General features: G+C 43.4%; 1 protein-coding gene and 1 pseudogene across 1 annotated transcript; both read left to right on the forward strand.

The window, feature by feature from the left end:
- The first annotated feature begins 2,150 nt into the window (after positions 1 to 2,150).
- On the forward strand, positions 2,151 to 4,594 carry LOC139360459 (zinc finger protein 845-like). The gene has a single exon (XM_071087742.1). It carries the CDS (start codon positions 2,171 to 2,173, stop codon positions 4,574 to 4,576), a length of 2,406 nt encoding a protein of 801 aa, XP_070943843.1. The 5' UTR covers positions 2,151 to 2,170; the 3' UTR covers positions 4,577 to 4,594.
- Positions 4,594 to 5,220, forward strand: LOC139360458 (putative zinc finger protein 137; annotated as a pseudogene).
- Positions 5,221 to 16,684: the final 11,464 nt, after the last annotated feature.

Genomic DNA, 16,684 nt, shown 5'->3' on the forward strand with positions numbered 1-16,684 from the left:
ATTTGGAAAGTGGGAAATCCAAGAGCAAGATGCCAGCCAAATTGGTTCCTCATGAGAGCCTTCTTCATGGTTTAGCCCAGCAATCTTCCTGCTGTATTCTGACACGGTGGAAAGAGGAACAGGCAGTGAGCTCTTTACTGTCTCTTTTTATAAAAGCACGAATCCTATTCACGAGTAGTCAACATCCATGACCAAATTCTCTCAAAGGCCCCATCTGCAAGAACATCCTATTGGAGAATAAGAAATCCGAACATGGCTTTTGGTCAATATGAACATTCAGACCAGGGAGCCTGCATCATATATTTTTTTTTATTGTGCAATTTGTTTTATACAATGTTTTCTCTGATCTCAGTTTATATATTTTCCCAGTACACATTCTATGTTTTATATTTTATGCATCGTGAACTAGGTAACTAAGGGAAATGCATATATATAGAATTGCTGTATTGCCTGTTCCATAAATGTAGTTGTGACATCATAATTGCACCCTCCGATACTGTTAGTCAATTTTTTTTTTTTTTTTTGAGACGAAGTCGCCCAGGCTGGAGTGCAATGGCTCGATCTCGGCTCACTACAACCTCCGCCTCCTGGGTTCAAACAATTCTCCTGCCTCAGCCTTTTGAGTAGACGGGATTACAGGTGCCCGCCACCACGGCCAGCTAATTTTTTTGTATTTTTAGTAGAGTTGGGGTTTCACCATGTTGGCCAGGCTACTCTTAAACTCTGGCCTCATGATCCACCCGCCTCTAAAAGTGCTGGGATTACAGGCCGTTAGTCACTTCTTATTCCTTATAATGCTGTGTATTTTTTTGACCTCATAAATCAGAAGGTAGTGATCTTAACAGGTATTTCAGTTCATATATTGTGTGCTGGTGGTAAGTAGAAGCTGTGGCTTTTTTCTTAACAGGGAATTGTTTAGAATTCTGCAGGTTGTATAAATGTACCTGTTATTTGCTTGCTAGTTTTATGGGTTACAATATTTTACTAATTTTTATGATTGTACATTAGGCTTTTTGGTATGTGGTATGCAATATAACTGACATGAGTCTACTAGTTAATGTCACAAAGTGCCACCAGGCACTGTGGCTTACGCCTGCAATCCCAGGACTTTTGGGAGGCTGAGGCAGGTGGAGCACTTAAGGTCAAAAGTTCAAGGCCAGCCTGGCCAACATGTTGAAACTTTATCTCTACTAAAAATTCAAAAATTAGCCAAGCATGGTGGTGTGTGCCTGTAATCCCAGGTACTCAGGAGGCTGAGGCAGGAGAATGGCTTGAACCCAAAAGGCGGAGGTTGCCGTGAGCCAAGATCGGGCCATTGCACTCCAACCTGTTGCGACAGAGCGAGACTTCACCTCAAAAATATAAAAATACTAAAAATACTAAATTTTTTTTCTTAATGTCACAACTTGCTTTTTCTGCATGGATATAGGTAATTTTATGACAGTTATTCAGAAAAACATTGTATTAACTTTTTTTTTTTTTTTTTTTTTGAGATGGAGCCTCACTTTGTCGCCCAGGCTGAAGTACAGTGGTGCAATCTTGGCTCACTGCAACCTCTACCTCTTGGGTTCAAACGGTTCTTGTGCCTCAGCCTCCCGAGCAGCTGAGACTACAGCTGTGGGCCACCACGCCTGGCTAAATTTTGTAATCTTTTCTTATCTTCTCAGTGCTATGATTGTTTGACAATACAGAATTTCCATTGATTTTGATTATTCTTACATGAGCTTGTTGTGGATTATTTATGAATATAGTATATTGTGTGGTCCTGTAGCATTTATTTGTATACAGTAAATATGCTGTAAATATGAAGAATATGTACTTTTCATTGATGTGACAGTGATATGTTTGTTGCAAACTGTTGGACACTTTAGGGTCACAGTGGAAAAATACTCCTTACTTTAGGCTTACACATGTTTGTGCCCTGTCAGTGTTTTGTTATGATATTGGAAATACACTTCCGTAAAAATAATTTGAAGCACATATAATCACCCTTTATTTATTAAAGAATCTTACGCTTTTGTGTTCCTAACTTTGAAGATCTTGTTTGGGAAGTTTAAAATAAGTATTTTTGTGTGTGTCATATTTACACATTTCAGTATGATTTACCGTCTGTACTTAATTGGAAACCTATTGGTGTTTATGTTTTGTAGATATCTCTTCCAAATGCACGATGAAGGATTTCTTGTCAACAGTGCAAGGCAATACAGAAGTGATCCACACAAGGACATTGGAAAGACATCACATTGGAGATTTTTGCTTCCAGGAAATTAGTAAAGATATTCATAACTTTGAGTTTCAGTGGCAAGAAGATGAAAGAACTGTCCATGAAGCACCCATGACAAAAATAAAAAAGTTGATGGGTAGTACAGACCGATATGATCAAAGGCATGCTGGAAACAAGCCTATTAAAGATCAGCTTGGATCAAGCTTTCATTCGCATCTGCCTGAACTGCACATATTTCAGACGGAAGAGAAAATTGATAATCAAGTTGAGAAGTCTATCAATGATGCTTCCTCAGTTTCAACAGCCCAACGAATTTCTTGTAGACCCCAAACTCATATCTCTAATAACTATAGGAATAATTTCCGGAATTCTTCATTACTCACACAGAAACAGGAAGTACACATGAGGGAAAAATCTTTCCAATGTAATGAGAGTGGCAAAGCCTTTAATTATAGCTCACTCTTAAAGAAACATCAGATAATCCATTTAGGAGAGAAACAATATAAATGTGATGTATGTGGCAAAGTCTTTAATAGGAAACAATATCTTGCATGCCATCGTAGATGTCACACTGGTGAGAAACCTTACAAGTGTAATGAGTGTGGCAAGACTTTCAGTCAGACATCATACCTTACATGCCATCGTAGACTTCATACTGGAGAGAAACCTTACAAATGTGAAGAATGTGACACAGCTTTCCGTTTCAAATCAAACCTTGAAAGACATAGGAGAATACATACTGGAGAGAAACCGTACAAGTGTAATGAATGTGAGAAGACTTTTAGTCGGACGTCATCCCTCACATGCCATCATAGACTTCATACTGGAGAGAAACCTTACAATTGTAAAGAGTGTGGCAAGACCTTTAGTCAGGAGTTAACCCTTACATGCCATCGTAGACTTCATAGTGGAGAGAAACCTTACAAATGTGAAGAATGTGACAAAACTTACAGTTTCAAATCAAACCTTGAAAGACATCGGAAAATTCATACTGGAGAGAAACCTTACAAGTGTAATGATTGTGGCAAGACCTTCAGTCATATGTCATCCGTTGTATACCATCGTAGACTTCATAGTGGAGAAAAACCTTACAAATGTGAAGATTGTGATGAAACTTTCACTTTCAAATCAAACCTTGAAAGACATAGGAGAATTCACACCGGAGAGAAACCATACAACTGTAATGAATGTGGCAAGACCTTTAGTCGGAAGTCATACCTTACACGCCATCATAGACTTCATACTGGAGAGAAACCTTACAAGTGTAATGAGTGTGGCAAGACCTTCAGTAAGGAGTTAACCCTTACATGCCATCGTAGACGTCATACTGGAGAGAAACCTTACAAGTGTAATGACTGTGGCAAGACCTTCAGTCAGGAGTTATCCCTTACATGCCATCGTAGACTTCATACTGGAGAGAAACCTTACAAGTGTAAAGAGTGTGGCAAAGCCTTTTGTGGGCAGTCAGCACTTATTTACCATCAAGCAATCCATGGTCTAGGGAAACTTTACAAATGTAACAATTGCCACCAAGTCTTCAGTAAGGCTACAACCATTGCAAATCATTGGAGAATCCATAATGAAGAGAGATCTTACAAGTGTAATAAATGTGGCAAATTTTTCAGACATCATTCATACCTTGCAGTTCATGGGCGAACTCATACTAGAGAGAAACCTTACAAATGTGAAGAATGTGATGAAGCTTTCAGATTCAAATCAAACCTTGAAAGTCATAGGAGAATTCATACTGGAGAGAAATTGTACAAGTGTAATGAATGTGGCAAGGTTTTTAATAAAAAAGGAAACCTTACACGTCATCATAGACTTCATACTGGAGAGAAACCTTACAAGTGTAATGAATGTGGCAAGAAGTTTAGTCGAAATTCAGCTCTTGTAATTCATAAGGCAGTTCATACTGGAGAGAAACATTACAAGTGTAATGAGTGTGGCAAGACGTTTGGTCGAAATTCAGTCCTTGTAATTCATAAGGCAATTCATACTGGAGAGAAACCTTACAAGTGTAATGAGTGTGGCAAGACCTTCTGTCAAAATGCAGCCCTTGTAATTCATAAGGCAATTCATACTGGAGAGAAACCTTACAAGTGTAATGAATGTGGCAAGGCTTTTAATCGAAAAGCAAACCTTGCACGTCATCATAGGCTTCATACTGGAGAGAAACCTTACAAGTGTAATAAATGTGGCAAGGTTTTTAATCAACAAGCACACCTTGCACGTCATCATAGAATTCATACTGGAGAGAAACCTTACAAGTGTAATGAGTGTGGCAAGGTTTTTAATCGAAAAGCAAAGCTTGCACGTCATCATAGAATTCATACTGGAAAGATACCTTAGAAATGTAAAGCATGTGACAAAGTTTACAGTCGCAAATCAAGCCTCAAAAGACAGGAGAATTCATACTGGAGAGAAACCATACAAATGTAAGAGTTTGTGACAAGGCTTTCAGGCATGACTCACACTGGCACAACATACTAGAATTCACACTGGAGAGAAACAAGTGTAATGAGTGTAGCAAAGCCTTTAGTGGGCAGTCAACATTTATTCCTCATCAGGCAATCCATGGTATAGAGAAACTTTACTAATGTAATGATTGTCACAGAGTCTTCAGTAATGCTACAACCATTGTAAATCACTGGAGAATCCATAATGGAGATCTTACATGTGTAATAATTGCGGGAAATTTTTCAGACATCATTCATACTTTGCAGTTCATTGGCAAACTCATGTTGGAGAGAAACCTTACAAATGTGATTGTGCCAAGGTCTTCAGTCAAGCTTCATCCTATGCAAAACAGGAGAATTCGTACAGGAGAGAAACCTCACAAGTGTGATGATTGTGGCAGAGCCTTTACTTCATGTTCACACCTCATTAGACATCAGAGAATGCATACTGGACAGAAATCTTACAGATGTCATGAGTGTGGCAAGGTCTTCAGTCTGATTTCACTCCTTGTAGAATATCAGAAAATTCATTTTTGAGGTGATTGTTCCAAGTGCAATGAGTATAGCAAACCATCAAGCATTAATTGACATTAAAGTGTTTATGTTAAGAGGATTGGGCCGGGCGTGGTGGCTCACGCCTGTAATCCCAGCAGTTTGGTAGGCCAAGGTGGGTACATCACTTGAGGCCAGGAGTTTGAGATCAGCCTGACCAACAGACAGGAGCCATTTTCCCAGCCTGTTTTTTGCTTCTTTAATGAAAACTGATAGGGATTTTTCTGGGTATTGTGTTGAATCTAAATCACATTGGGTTATATAATTATTTAACAATCTTACTTTTTCCAAACCAGTAATATGGGTTATATATATATTTTTAATCATTTTGATGTATGTTTTTAGATTGCAAGGTACAGATTTCTCACCTTTTTACAGTTATTCCTATTTCTTTAAGTTCTCTAGCAAATGGAAGTGTTTTAAATTTTCTTTTAAAATTGTTCATCGTTAATGCATGGAAATTCATCTAATTTTTGGTGCTGATATTGTATTGTGTGGATACATTGAATGTGTTTGTTAGCTCCAGTAGTATTTTGATTGACTCTTTGTGATTTTCTACACAGAAGATCATGTCATCTACAAACATATAATTTTACTTATTTCTGATTTGGATGAGTTTTATTTCTTTTACTACTTAATTGCTCTGGCTAGGACAACCAGTATCTATTGAATAGAAGGGGTGAGTGCATTCTTGCATCATGTGAGATCCAACAGGAAAGCATTCCATTTTCCCAGCTTGGTTATTTACTCGTTGGTCATTTCATGGATGGTCTTTCTATTGTTGAGGTAAATTTCCTTCTCTACCTATTTTGTTTAGGATTTCTGTGATTATTGGATTTTGAATTTTCTGAAATGCTTTTTTTCCATCTATTGAGATGATGTGGTTTTCATCTTTCGTTCTGTTCAAGTCGTATTTCACATTGATTTGCTTGAATATGTTGAACCATCCTTGCATCCCAGAAATAAGTGGCACTTGAATATCTACAATCCTTTTTATAGCCTCTTGAATACAGTTTTCTAGTACAAGAAGTCTTCAAGAAGTTCATGGAAAAATACGTAGTATGTGTCTTATGAGAAAATTTTACATAAATTTCACAGTTTTTGCAACAAAATAAACTGGTACAAATCTGTTATGTCAGAATAGGCTCTAGTTTAAGGCACTCAGAAGGATAAGACGTGAGTTTGAAAACAGACTCTGTCAAGCAATATAAATTCTGCTAAAATTGAAACAAGAAGAAACATCAAATTTACAATGAGACCAGATGCAGTGGCCCAGTCCTGTAATCCCAGCACTTTCAGAGGCCAAGACAGGTGGGTCACGTGAGCCCAGGTATTCAAGACCAGCGTGGGCAACATGGTGAAACATCCTTCTCTACAAAAAATGCAAAAATTAGCTGGGAGTGGTGGGACATGTCTGCAGTATTTTTAGGAGAGACGGGGTTTCACCATATTGGCCAGGCTGGTCTTGAACTCCTGACCTCGTGATCTGCCTGCCTCAGCCTCCCAAAGTGCGGGGATTACAGGAGTGTGCCACTGCACCCACCCCATATCAGTTTTACAGAAAAAAAAAAAAAAAAAAAACTTGTTTGTGCCGCAATGAAGAGGACTGACACCTAACAGCAGAAACAGTATTCAGGAGTTCAAGAACAGGCTGGTTAACATGGTGAAACCACGTCTTTACTAACAATACAAAAATTAGCTGGGTATGGTGGTGGACGCCTGTAATCCCAGTTACTCAGGAGGCTGAGGCTGGACAATCGCTTGAACCCCAGAGGCGGACATTGCAGTGAGCTGAGGTGGCGCCATTGTACTCCAGATCACGTGAGGTCAGGAGTTTACCAGCCTGGCCAACATGGTGAAACCCCCTCTCTACTAAAAATACAAAACAAAAGGCCGGGCATGGTGGCTCACACCTGTAATCCCAGCACTTTGGAAGGCTGAAGCAGATGGATCACAAGGTCAGGAGTTTGACACCACCCTGCCCAACATGGTGAAACCCCATCTGTACTAAAAACACAAAAGTTAGCTAGGCTCCCAGCTACTTGAGAGACTAAGCCAGGAGAATCGCTTGAACCCGGGAGGCGGAGGTTGCAGTAAGCAGTTGAGATCGTGTCACTGCACTCCAGCCTAGGCAACAGAGCGAGACTGTCTCAAACAAACAAACAATGGTAGCATGCACCTGTAATCCCAGCTACTTGGGAGGCTGAGGCAGGAGAACTGCTTGAATCTGAGAGGTAGAGGTTGCAGTGAGCCGAGATCGCCCCACAGCACCCCAACCTGGGTGAGTCTTGCTCTTATTTACAGGAAAAGAGTTTTCCTGTAAATAATTAGGAAGACTAAGCAGCCCCAAAGATAAGACCTCCTGGGATCATTGTCCCTTCTTATGGAGTGATAAAATAACCTTCCTTGAAGTGTATCAATCCGTCACCAATCAACTTGCTGTAACCTATGCACTGGTCTTGAATGGAAAATATGGTGCTTCTGCTAAAGCTTCTGTCTTTCCCTGTGTGTGAAACCTTAATGTCTCCACTTTGGAACGCTGATCCCATTCATTAGGAGTTGATGTTTCCAGGTGGCTATCCTCATGCTTTGTGTTCAGATAAGTTGTATACTTAATCATAAATTCTGAATTTTATTATTTACTGCTGACATCAGTTTCTGTCGAATTTTAGGAGCCTCACTAGAGATGGCACCTGTCTCCATGTTGTAAAACTCACACTTGTCAAAGAAACATGGGTTAGGGTTTCTTCCCCTCCTCAGCATGAAGCTAATTAGCTGACAGAAATGGTCACCTCCATTACCCAGTAGAGCCAGGATGAACTATGTGTGACCAAGGGTGTTGTCAAGTCCTCTTCCCTGAGGACTGATTAGTGTTTATCTTGAAAACATGTACTTAATGGGTTGTACAGAACAGTGAAGTTTCTTTCTCTTTTTTCAACCTCTCAGCTGTTTGTTTCTATTTCCCATCACATTCTGGTCTAAGGCTTATTTATTAATAACTTTTTAAATTTCTTTCTCTTATCGTCGTGCAGATGTTTTGTCATTTGGGGGAAGATTTTGTTTTGCTTTGTTTTCAATTATATTTTCTCAACAATTAGAAAGTGAAGTAAAAGGTATTTGTTGGATCAGGCGCAGTGGCTCACGCCTGTAATCCCAGCACTTTGGAGGCCGAGGCAGGCGGATCACTTGAAGTCAAGAGTTTGAGACCAGCCTGGCCAACATGGTGAAACTCGTCTACGAAAATTAGCCGGGCATGGTGGCACGCGCCTGTAATGGCAGGTACACCGCAGCTGAGGCAGGGGAATCGCCTGAAACTAGGAGGCAGAGGCTGCAGTGAGCCGAGATCCCCTCACTGCCCTCTAGCCTGGGCTACAGAGAAATACTCTCATTCAAAACAAAAGAAATAAGTAAATAAATAAAGTAATAAATCTCTTCCACAAATGTGCTGAGACAACTAACTGGATATCCACATGGAAAAGAATAATGTTGGATCCCTATCTCACGCAATCAAAATTGTATTTTTGTTATTAAAAAAAAAAAGGAAAAAAGAGAGAGAGAGGAGGAAGGGAGCCCTGCGGGAGCGGGTGTTACTTTGTCGCCCAGGCTGGCCTGGACCCCAGGCTCAGCGATCCTCCCGCCGCTGCTTCCTGAGTAGCTGGGTCCTCAGTCTCCCTCCCCTGCGCCTCTGCTGTATTTATCCAGCAGGTGGTCACCTCACTCCTCGCTTTCCTGAGCATTGCGTCCCGCATCCCAGGCGGTGGCTTTAGGGAAGTCTCTGAAGCTGAGCACAGGGTGGATTTTCCCCCCACCCGGTGAATGGAGAATAGAAAGGGAGAGAATTTCTATTCTGTTCTGTGGGCCGTCAGCATGAAATTGTACCTTCGGCCCGGGCAGGGCTTTGCATTTCACATTCTAGTTTACATGCCCATTCCAGACAATTCCAGGGCTTTTGAATCAGGCCTCAGCCTTTCTGGCGGGTCTGGACTCCAAAACCCTAAAACAGGCGCCGGAGGGAGGGTGAGGAACTCACAAGTCCCGCCCCTGCCCCGCCTCTGCCCCGCACTCTTCCCCGCCCTCTGCCGGTTCTAAAGAGCAAAATCTCTCCGCCTCGCGCCCCGCCCCTACCTCGCCTAGGCCCCGCCCACCTCCTCGCGGGTCCCACCCAGGCCTGGCTTTTGTCCTGCGCGCAGATTCGCGAAAACCCGGAAGCGGATCGCGTGGAGTGACGGTCCCATCGCGGCGCGTGAGTTTAGTTCTGTGTTGTATTAAGTCTGCGCTTCCCAGGTCCCTGGCGCTTCTGTTCCTGGGGTGTGGGGTCCCCACAAACCTGGAAATTTTCAGCCATCTTCCTTCACCTAGAGCAAATTGAGACGACCCTGTGAGAGTCCGGGGGTCGCATCCTTAGGGGTTTAAGGTCGCCCTGAGGCTAGCCCCGTCCCGGGTCTTTCTGCTGTAGGGCAGTGTGTACACTTTCTATCGCGTAGTTTTCCTGCTCTAAACCTTTTTCTGACTCCTCCCGCCCCGCGCTTTTTAAAGTCCTCACCGGAGAGGTGGATTCTCGCCCTCTTCCGCCCATGGAACGTAGAACCGCGGCCCCAGTCCCAGGAAGGCCGCCTCCTCTGTCTGGTCCTGGGATCCTGCAGACCCCACCCTTGTCTTAAGGCGCCCTCGCCCCCCGACCTCCCTCCTCCTGCTGGGCCCTGCTGCTCCCTAGGTCTCCCCTCCGCAGTCACGGCTTACCCTGAGCCTACGTTGGGGAGGTGGCTGGGGCCTGTCCTGTTAAAGGGGGCCAGCCCTTCCACACCTGTGGGTATTTCTCGTCAGGTGGGACTAGAGCCTGAGAAAAGAAGGAAGACACAGAGACAAAGTATAGAGAAAGAACAGTGGGCCCAGGGGGTGCTCAGTATAGGGAGGACCCGCACCGGTCCCAGCCTCTGAGTTCCCTGAGTATTTAGTGATCATTATTTTTACTATCTTAGCTAGGGGCGTGTATCAGGGCAACAGGTGGGGAGAAGGTCAGCAGGGAAACGTGTGAGCAAAGGAATCTGTATCATGAATAAGTTCAAGGAAAGGTACTGTGCCCGGATGTGCACGCAGGCTAGCTTTATGTTTCTCTTTACCCAAACATCTCAGTGTAGCAAGGAGCAACAGAACAGTATTGCTGCCAGCATATCTCACCTCCAGCCACAGGGCGGTTTTCTCCTATCTGAAAATAGAAAGAATGGGAATGGTCAGCTTTGCATCAAGACATTCCAATCCCAAGGATGAGCAGGAGACAGCCTTCCTCTTATCTCAGTTGCAAAGAGGCTCCCTCTTTTACTAATCCTCCTCAGCAAAGACCCTTTATGGGTGTCAGGCTGGGGGATGGTAAGGTCTTTCCTTTCCCATGAGGCCATATCTCAGGCTGTCTCAGTGGGGGCAAACCTTGGACAATACCAGGCTTTCTTGGGCAGAGGCTTTCCGCAGTGCATTGTGTTCCTGGTTAATCGAGAATGGAGAATGGCGATGACTTTTACCAAGCATACTGCATGCAAACATATTGTTAACAAGGCAAGTCCTGCACAGCCCTAAATCCCTTAAACTTTGATTCATTACAGCACATGTTTCTGTGAGCACAGGGCTGGGTCTAATGTTACAGGTTAACAGCATCTGAAAGCAGAAACAATTTTTCTTAGTACAGATCAAAATGGAGTTTCTTACGTCTTCCTTTCCTACATGGACACAGTAACAATGTGACCTCTATTTCTTTTCCCCACATCCTGTGACACAGGGTGTTCTTCCCTGCCCAGCTCCAGCCCCTTTTAAATGCGCTCCCCTGGTATGCAGGCATCTTACTCCAAACTCTCCTGTGATTGTGTGGGCCAAAGGGATCAGGAGACAGACAGAGACCAGTAGAAAACCTGAGACAGAAAAGAATGACAAAGACTCATAACAGATGGCAAAGTAGAGAATGGGGTAGGGATTTGCCAAGAGATAGCAAAAGTGAAAAAAAAAAAAATAATAAAGCAGGAGGAGAAAAGCAACTGAAGAAATGCAGAGAAAAGCTAGAAGGACCGACAGATGGCCAGGCGTAGTGGCTCACGCCTGTAATCCCAGCACTTTGGAGGGCTGAGGCAGGCGGATCACTTGAGGTCAGGAGTTCGAGACCAACCTGGGCAACATGGTGAAACCCTGTCTCTACTAAAAATACAAAAATTAGCCAGATGTGGTGGCAGGCGCCTGTAATCCCAGCTACTTGGGGAGGCTGAGGCAGGAGAATTGCTTGAACCCAGGAGGCAGAGGTTGCAGTGAACCTAGAGCATGCCACTGCACTCCAGCCTGGGTGACAGAGTGAGACTCTGTCTCAAAAAAAAAAAAAAAAAAAAAAGAAGAAGGACAGACAGATGAAGGACAGCAAGGTAGGGAGAGGGACAGCAAAGAGGGAGGCTCATCAGAGTGAGGGAGAGGGGGAGGGATTTGGAGCCGGGACAGACAGAGCAGAGTGGTGCTGGTGGCAAGGAAAACAGAGGGAGAACCACAGCAGGGAGGACACCTGGGGATCTAGGCTGCCAGAGAGTGGGGACAAGGGGTATAAAGGGAAGAGATAATTTAACAGGGAGAGCAGAGGAGGCACAGAGATGGTGGTGTGGCAAACTGAGGACTAGAGAGACTGATATGGGGGAGAAAGGAGGATGTTTATTTAAGGTACTCACCGGCTCAGTGGATTTACATCTAAAAAGCTGAGCATTTCAACAAAGACAGAGTGGAGTTTTATAAGCAGACTCACAGACGCAAAATAAAAGCAGTTAGTCATATAGTGATAGGTCATGTAATCTATACCATAGCATAACTTGTAACCTTGCATAGCTGGTGGCCTTGTGGCTGCATTGAAAGAAAAATAAGAACAGCTAAATACACACATTTCCTCCTTCCTCCCTCCCTCCCTCCCTCCCACCCTCCCTCCCTCCCTCCCTCCCTCCCTCCCTCCCTCCCTTTCCTTCCTTCCTTCCTTCCTTCCTTCCTTCCTTCCTTCCTTCCTTCCTTCCTTCCTTCCTTCCTTCCTTCCTTCCTTCCTTCCTTCCTTCCTTCCTTCCTTCCTTCCTTCCTTTCTTCATTCTTCTTCTAAAGGGGAGGTGTCTGGAGCCCGTTCCTTTGGCTTAGACTTCTCAAACAGGGTTATGATATAACTGTCCTTGAAGTGAGCTTGCTAGGCAGAGGAAAACTGGTTCTTTTCTTTTTAACCCTTGCCTTGCCTGTTACTTTTCCTAGAGTGAATGAATGCATATTTATTTTTTAAATTTCTGCCTCAGTTTTCTCCCTTTGGTGCTTGTTATAAACAAGATTTTAATAGAAAGCATCATTGTTACTGGATTCTTCATGAAAGAGCAGGTTTTCTTCTTTAGGCACAGGCTGATATTCACATAGAGCTATTAGCTGAGTGATAGTCTGCCTGGTTACAATTGTTTCTATCATTGATTGAATGTTCTTAACAAGGAGAGGTAAGAGGCAAGGGAGTATTAAACAAATTCTTAGTATGGCTGGAACTACTCCTATTGAGGTTTTGAACCTACTGAAGGAGGAAAACCAGCCTCTAAAGAGGGACTCAGGAGCCTACTTTTTCTAAGTCTGGACTGGAAAATGGGCTAATTTTTTCATTCTGGCAGTTATTTCTGTAATAGCCTTCCTATTACCATCGATTTCCAGGCAGCAATTGGTTAGATTAAATTTTCTACGTACTCCTCCTTCCTGGGCTAGGAGGTAGTCTAAAGTTAATCTATTTTGGTAGATGGCATTTCTCATTTTTGTGGCTTGCTGGGCCAGTAAGTCAAATGCATTTGCTGTTTCATTAGTGATGATTTCAAGTGCTGCTTGCAACTTTAGGATGCGGTTAAGCGTGTAAATTGGGGTGCAGTAGCTTTATGACTTATCTTGTGCCCAGGTAGCTGGCCTAAAGTACTGAATTAGTCTTTCAGGGGCCAATCTGTGTCTTTCTAATCTTCTATTTTATGTATTTTCTTATGTCTATATCTCTTTTGTTTTTTTCTTTGATTTTTTTGTAGACAGGATACCATCAAGGTTCTCCCTGTTGCAGTGGGAGTAAGGAGAAAGATGGTCTAATTGTTTCAAGTACACAAGCCCTTGTCCACTTTCCTGGCAACTGTCCGTAGTCGCGAGGCCCACAGATCTAATAGAGACGGGAGGGTGCTTGCCAGGTATATGGAGCTTCAAGCTGTTACTAGATGCGGTTTAGAGAAGAGAAACGGGAGAGTGGATTTGGATGAGGAGATCTGGAGTCATCCTTGCCTTGCCTTTCCACGAAGTTTTCTTTAGTGGTTTATGATAATACTGCTGTCTTAAACAAGTTAATTCTTCTACTGAGTCCGTAAAAGCTTTTCCTTAGCGAGCAACACAGTATCTCCTGATAATGGAAGTTTTTAAGAGCGAGGCGCTTGAACTTGTGGGCATCGGTTCGGGAGAAGAGTCAGTTAGAGTTAAATTATCTTGTGACATTAACGCTTTTGCTTCTTAAGGCCATTGGTCTCCTATATTAGTCCTTCTACAAACGTAACATGAGAAAATGCTTAAGCTGCTAGCAATGTTTTCAGCTACCCGAGTGAACAGGTTTTTAGCTAAAGGAGGAGGCTCTGGTAACTTCTGGTCTACGTGCGTATGGAATGATTTAAAGACTCGGAATTGTTGCTGGTCCAGGTTCCTTTTTGATAACGTATAGGTAGGTTGCTGGGTAGGTGTGTGGAGACATGTATGGGGTAACCCACAGTCCGCATGGGTAGGTCTGGCTTTAGAATGGTGAAATTTACAGGATGACAGGTTTTTGTTTCACAATCTGGTTTTGCCGGCATTTCGGTAAGCATGATTGGCCTTTGTTGGGTGCTGGGGTGCCACGATATGCAATACTCACCATCTTTTTCTGGGTCCCAGGGGGACAAGGTGGTATGCATAGGTATTTGTAGTCGTTTCCATAGTATCTCTGTACAAGTGGGTTACCACAGACGGATGAGTCTAGGTCTGCTGCTGGACCAGCATCAAAATACAGAGAAATAGGCCCTCGGTAAAAGGGAGGGACCTTGGTTTGGTTTAAGAGGGGACTTTCTTTTGACCTTGCATGAATTTTAAAGTATTCGCCAAGTGAAAATTTGGGGTTATAACATACATAAGGTTGGTTATTTCCTGGGTCACAAATTGAGTAGATGGTCTGATTATATGTACAAGTCTTTTTTTTTTTTTGAGATGAAGTTTCACTCTTGTTGCCCAGGCTGGAGTGCAATGGCATGATCATGGCTCACCACAACCTCCACCTCCTGCGTTCAAGCGATTCTCCTGCCTCATCCTCCTGAATAGCTGTGATTACAGGCATGCACCACCATGCCTGGTTAATTTTGTCTTTTTATTCGAGATGGGGTTTCTCCATGTTACTGAGGCTGGTCTCAAACTCCCAACCTCAGGTGATCCACCCGCCTCAGCCTCCCAAAGTGCTGGAATTACAGGCATGAGCCCCTGTGCCTGGCCTTTATAATATTTTTTATACACTTTATACACTCCTAATAATTATGGAACAATAGCGTCTTAGTTATGCTGTTCCCTGACCAGGTAGTATGTGTACAGTGGGGACACAGTTCTATAGGTGCTTCTTCTAACATGGTTAGGGGGAGTAACAACAGCAAAACAATGGACAGCATATTCATATCCAGCAAGGTCAGAAGAGGGCCTTGCCTGGGGGAGGAGGTTGAGTACAATGACAGAACAATAATAAAACAGTTAGTATTACAAGGAAAACTACTAGTCTTAAGATTTCTAACCACATTTACTTGCATGATGAGTCCTCAAGCTTTGGCTGTGTGTAGAAGACTAGTCAGCTTCCCATGTGTGACTAGAGCAGGGCTTGTCGTCCCCTCCAGCTTCAGCTGTACGTAGACTGGTCAGCCTCCGGGGTGACCAGAACAGGGCTGTCGTCCTCAGCAGCAGCTTGGTCTCATCTCACGATCAGCCGAGTTGGATGATCTGGGTCTTGCTGGCTGGTCCACTTGTCCTGAGCTGCCGGTTTCAGTTGACTGTGGTGGATCTAAGGCATGATTCCTGCAAGTTTAACAGCAGTGGGTGTGGACAAGATTACAGTATAGGGCCCATCCTATATGGGTCCTAGAGAAGCTGGATTCTACTTTTTAACATAAACAGAGTCTCCAGGTTTAAAGGGGTGTACTGGATCTGTCAGACTTATGGGCATTCTTTTTTGTATTCAGTTATGGATTTTTTGCATGGCTATTCTTAAAGCCTGCGTTTGCTTTCTTAAAGTTAATTCCTCTAGTTCTTGAAGATCACTTTTAATTTGACTTATAATTTGACTTATGGTTGGACTGAACAGACTTTCATAGGGTGAATACCTAGTTTGTTTGGTGAGGGTGCGCTTGACTCGGAGGACGACCGTAGGAAACACCTGACGAGTTTCTTGGCAGTATTTCTTCAGTATTTCTTCAGCTTAGTGTCCAATTCATGCATTTTACTTTTCTTGAACTTTCCGGCCAATAGGCTAGGCATAACTACTATTTTATTTTTAGCAGTCTTGTTAAATCTTGCACTATTTCAGCTACAAATGCCAGCCCACTGTCTGACTTTAAAGTTAGAGGCAGTCCAAGCCTGGGGATAATGTCTTTTATCAGTACTTCAGTCACTTCTTCTGCTTTTTCTGTCCTGGTGGGGAAAGCCTTAACCTATCTTGAAAAGGTGCAAATAAACACTAGCATATGCCCCTAGCCTCTGGCACGGTGCAGTTCGGTAAAGTTTATAACCAAGTTTTCACAAGGCATGGCTCCTGCTTCTTGAATTCTTGGGGGCCGAGTGGGCCCCTGTCACAGGTTATTCTGAGCACAGGTTAAGCATTGTTTACAAACGGCTCAAATGACAGCACAGAGCCACGGCACATAGAAATGGCACTTTCGTGGCCAGGCGCGGTGGCTTACGCCTGTAATCCTACCACTTTGGGAGGCCAGGGTGGGCGGATCACGAGGTCCGGAGTTCAAGGCCAGTGTGACCAACATGTTAACACCCGGTCTCTACTGAAAAAAACAAAAAAAATTGCCGGTTGTGGTGGCAGGCGCCTGTAATACCAGCTACTAGGGAGGCTGAGGCAGAAGAAATGCTTGAACCCGGGAAGCAGAGGTTGCAGTGAGTCAAGATCGCGCCACTGCACTCCAGCCTGGGTGACAGAGCGAGACTCCGTCTCAAAAAAAAAAAAAAAAGAAAAGAAATGGCACTTTCATAACGTTACAAATGCTGTTTTTCTTATATGAGTTTCTGATGAATTGGCTTCCCAAACTTAGGCGCTAACATCTTTGAAATGGCTGGTCTCCTATCAAAGATAATTTACTACCTTCTTTTAACATATTTTTTGTCTTCTTGGGCACACCAGGCTCTTTGATTTGCAGTATAACTTGGGCCCTCTTGCAGAGGAGGT

This window comes from Macaca nemestrina, chromosome 20, assembly GCF_043159975.1.
Source record: "Macaca nemestrina isolate mMacNem1 chromosome 20, mMacNem.hap1, whole genome shotgun sequence".
NCBI classification, from domain to species: domain Eukaryota; kingdom Metazoa; phylum Chordata; class Mammalia; order Primates; family Cercopithecidae; genus Macaca; species Macaca nemestrina.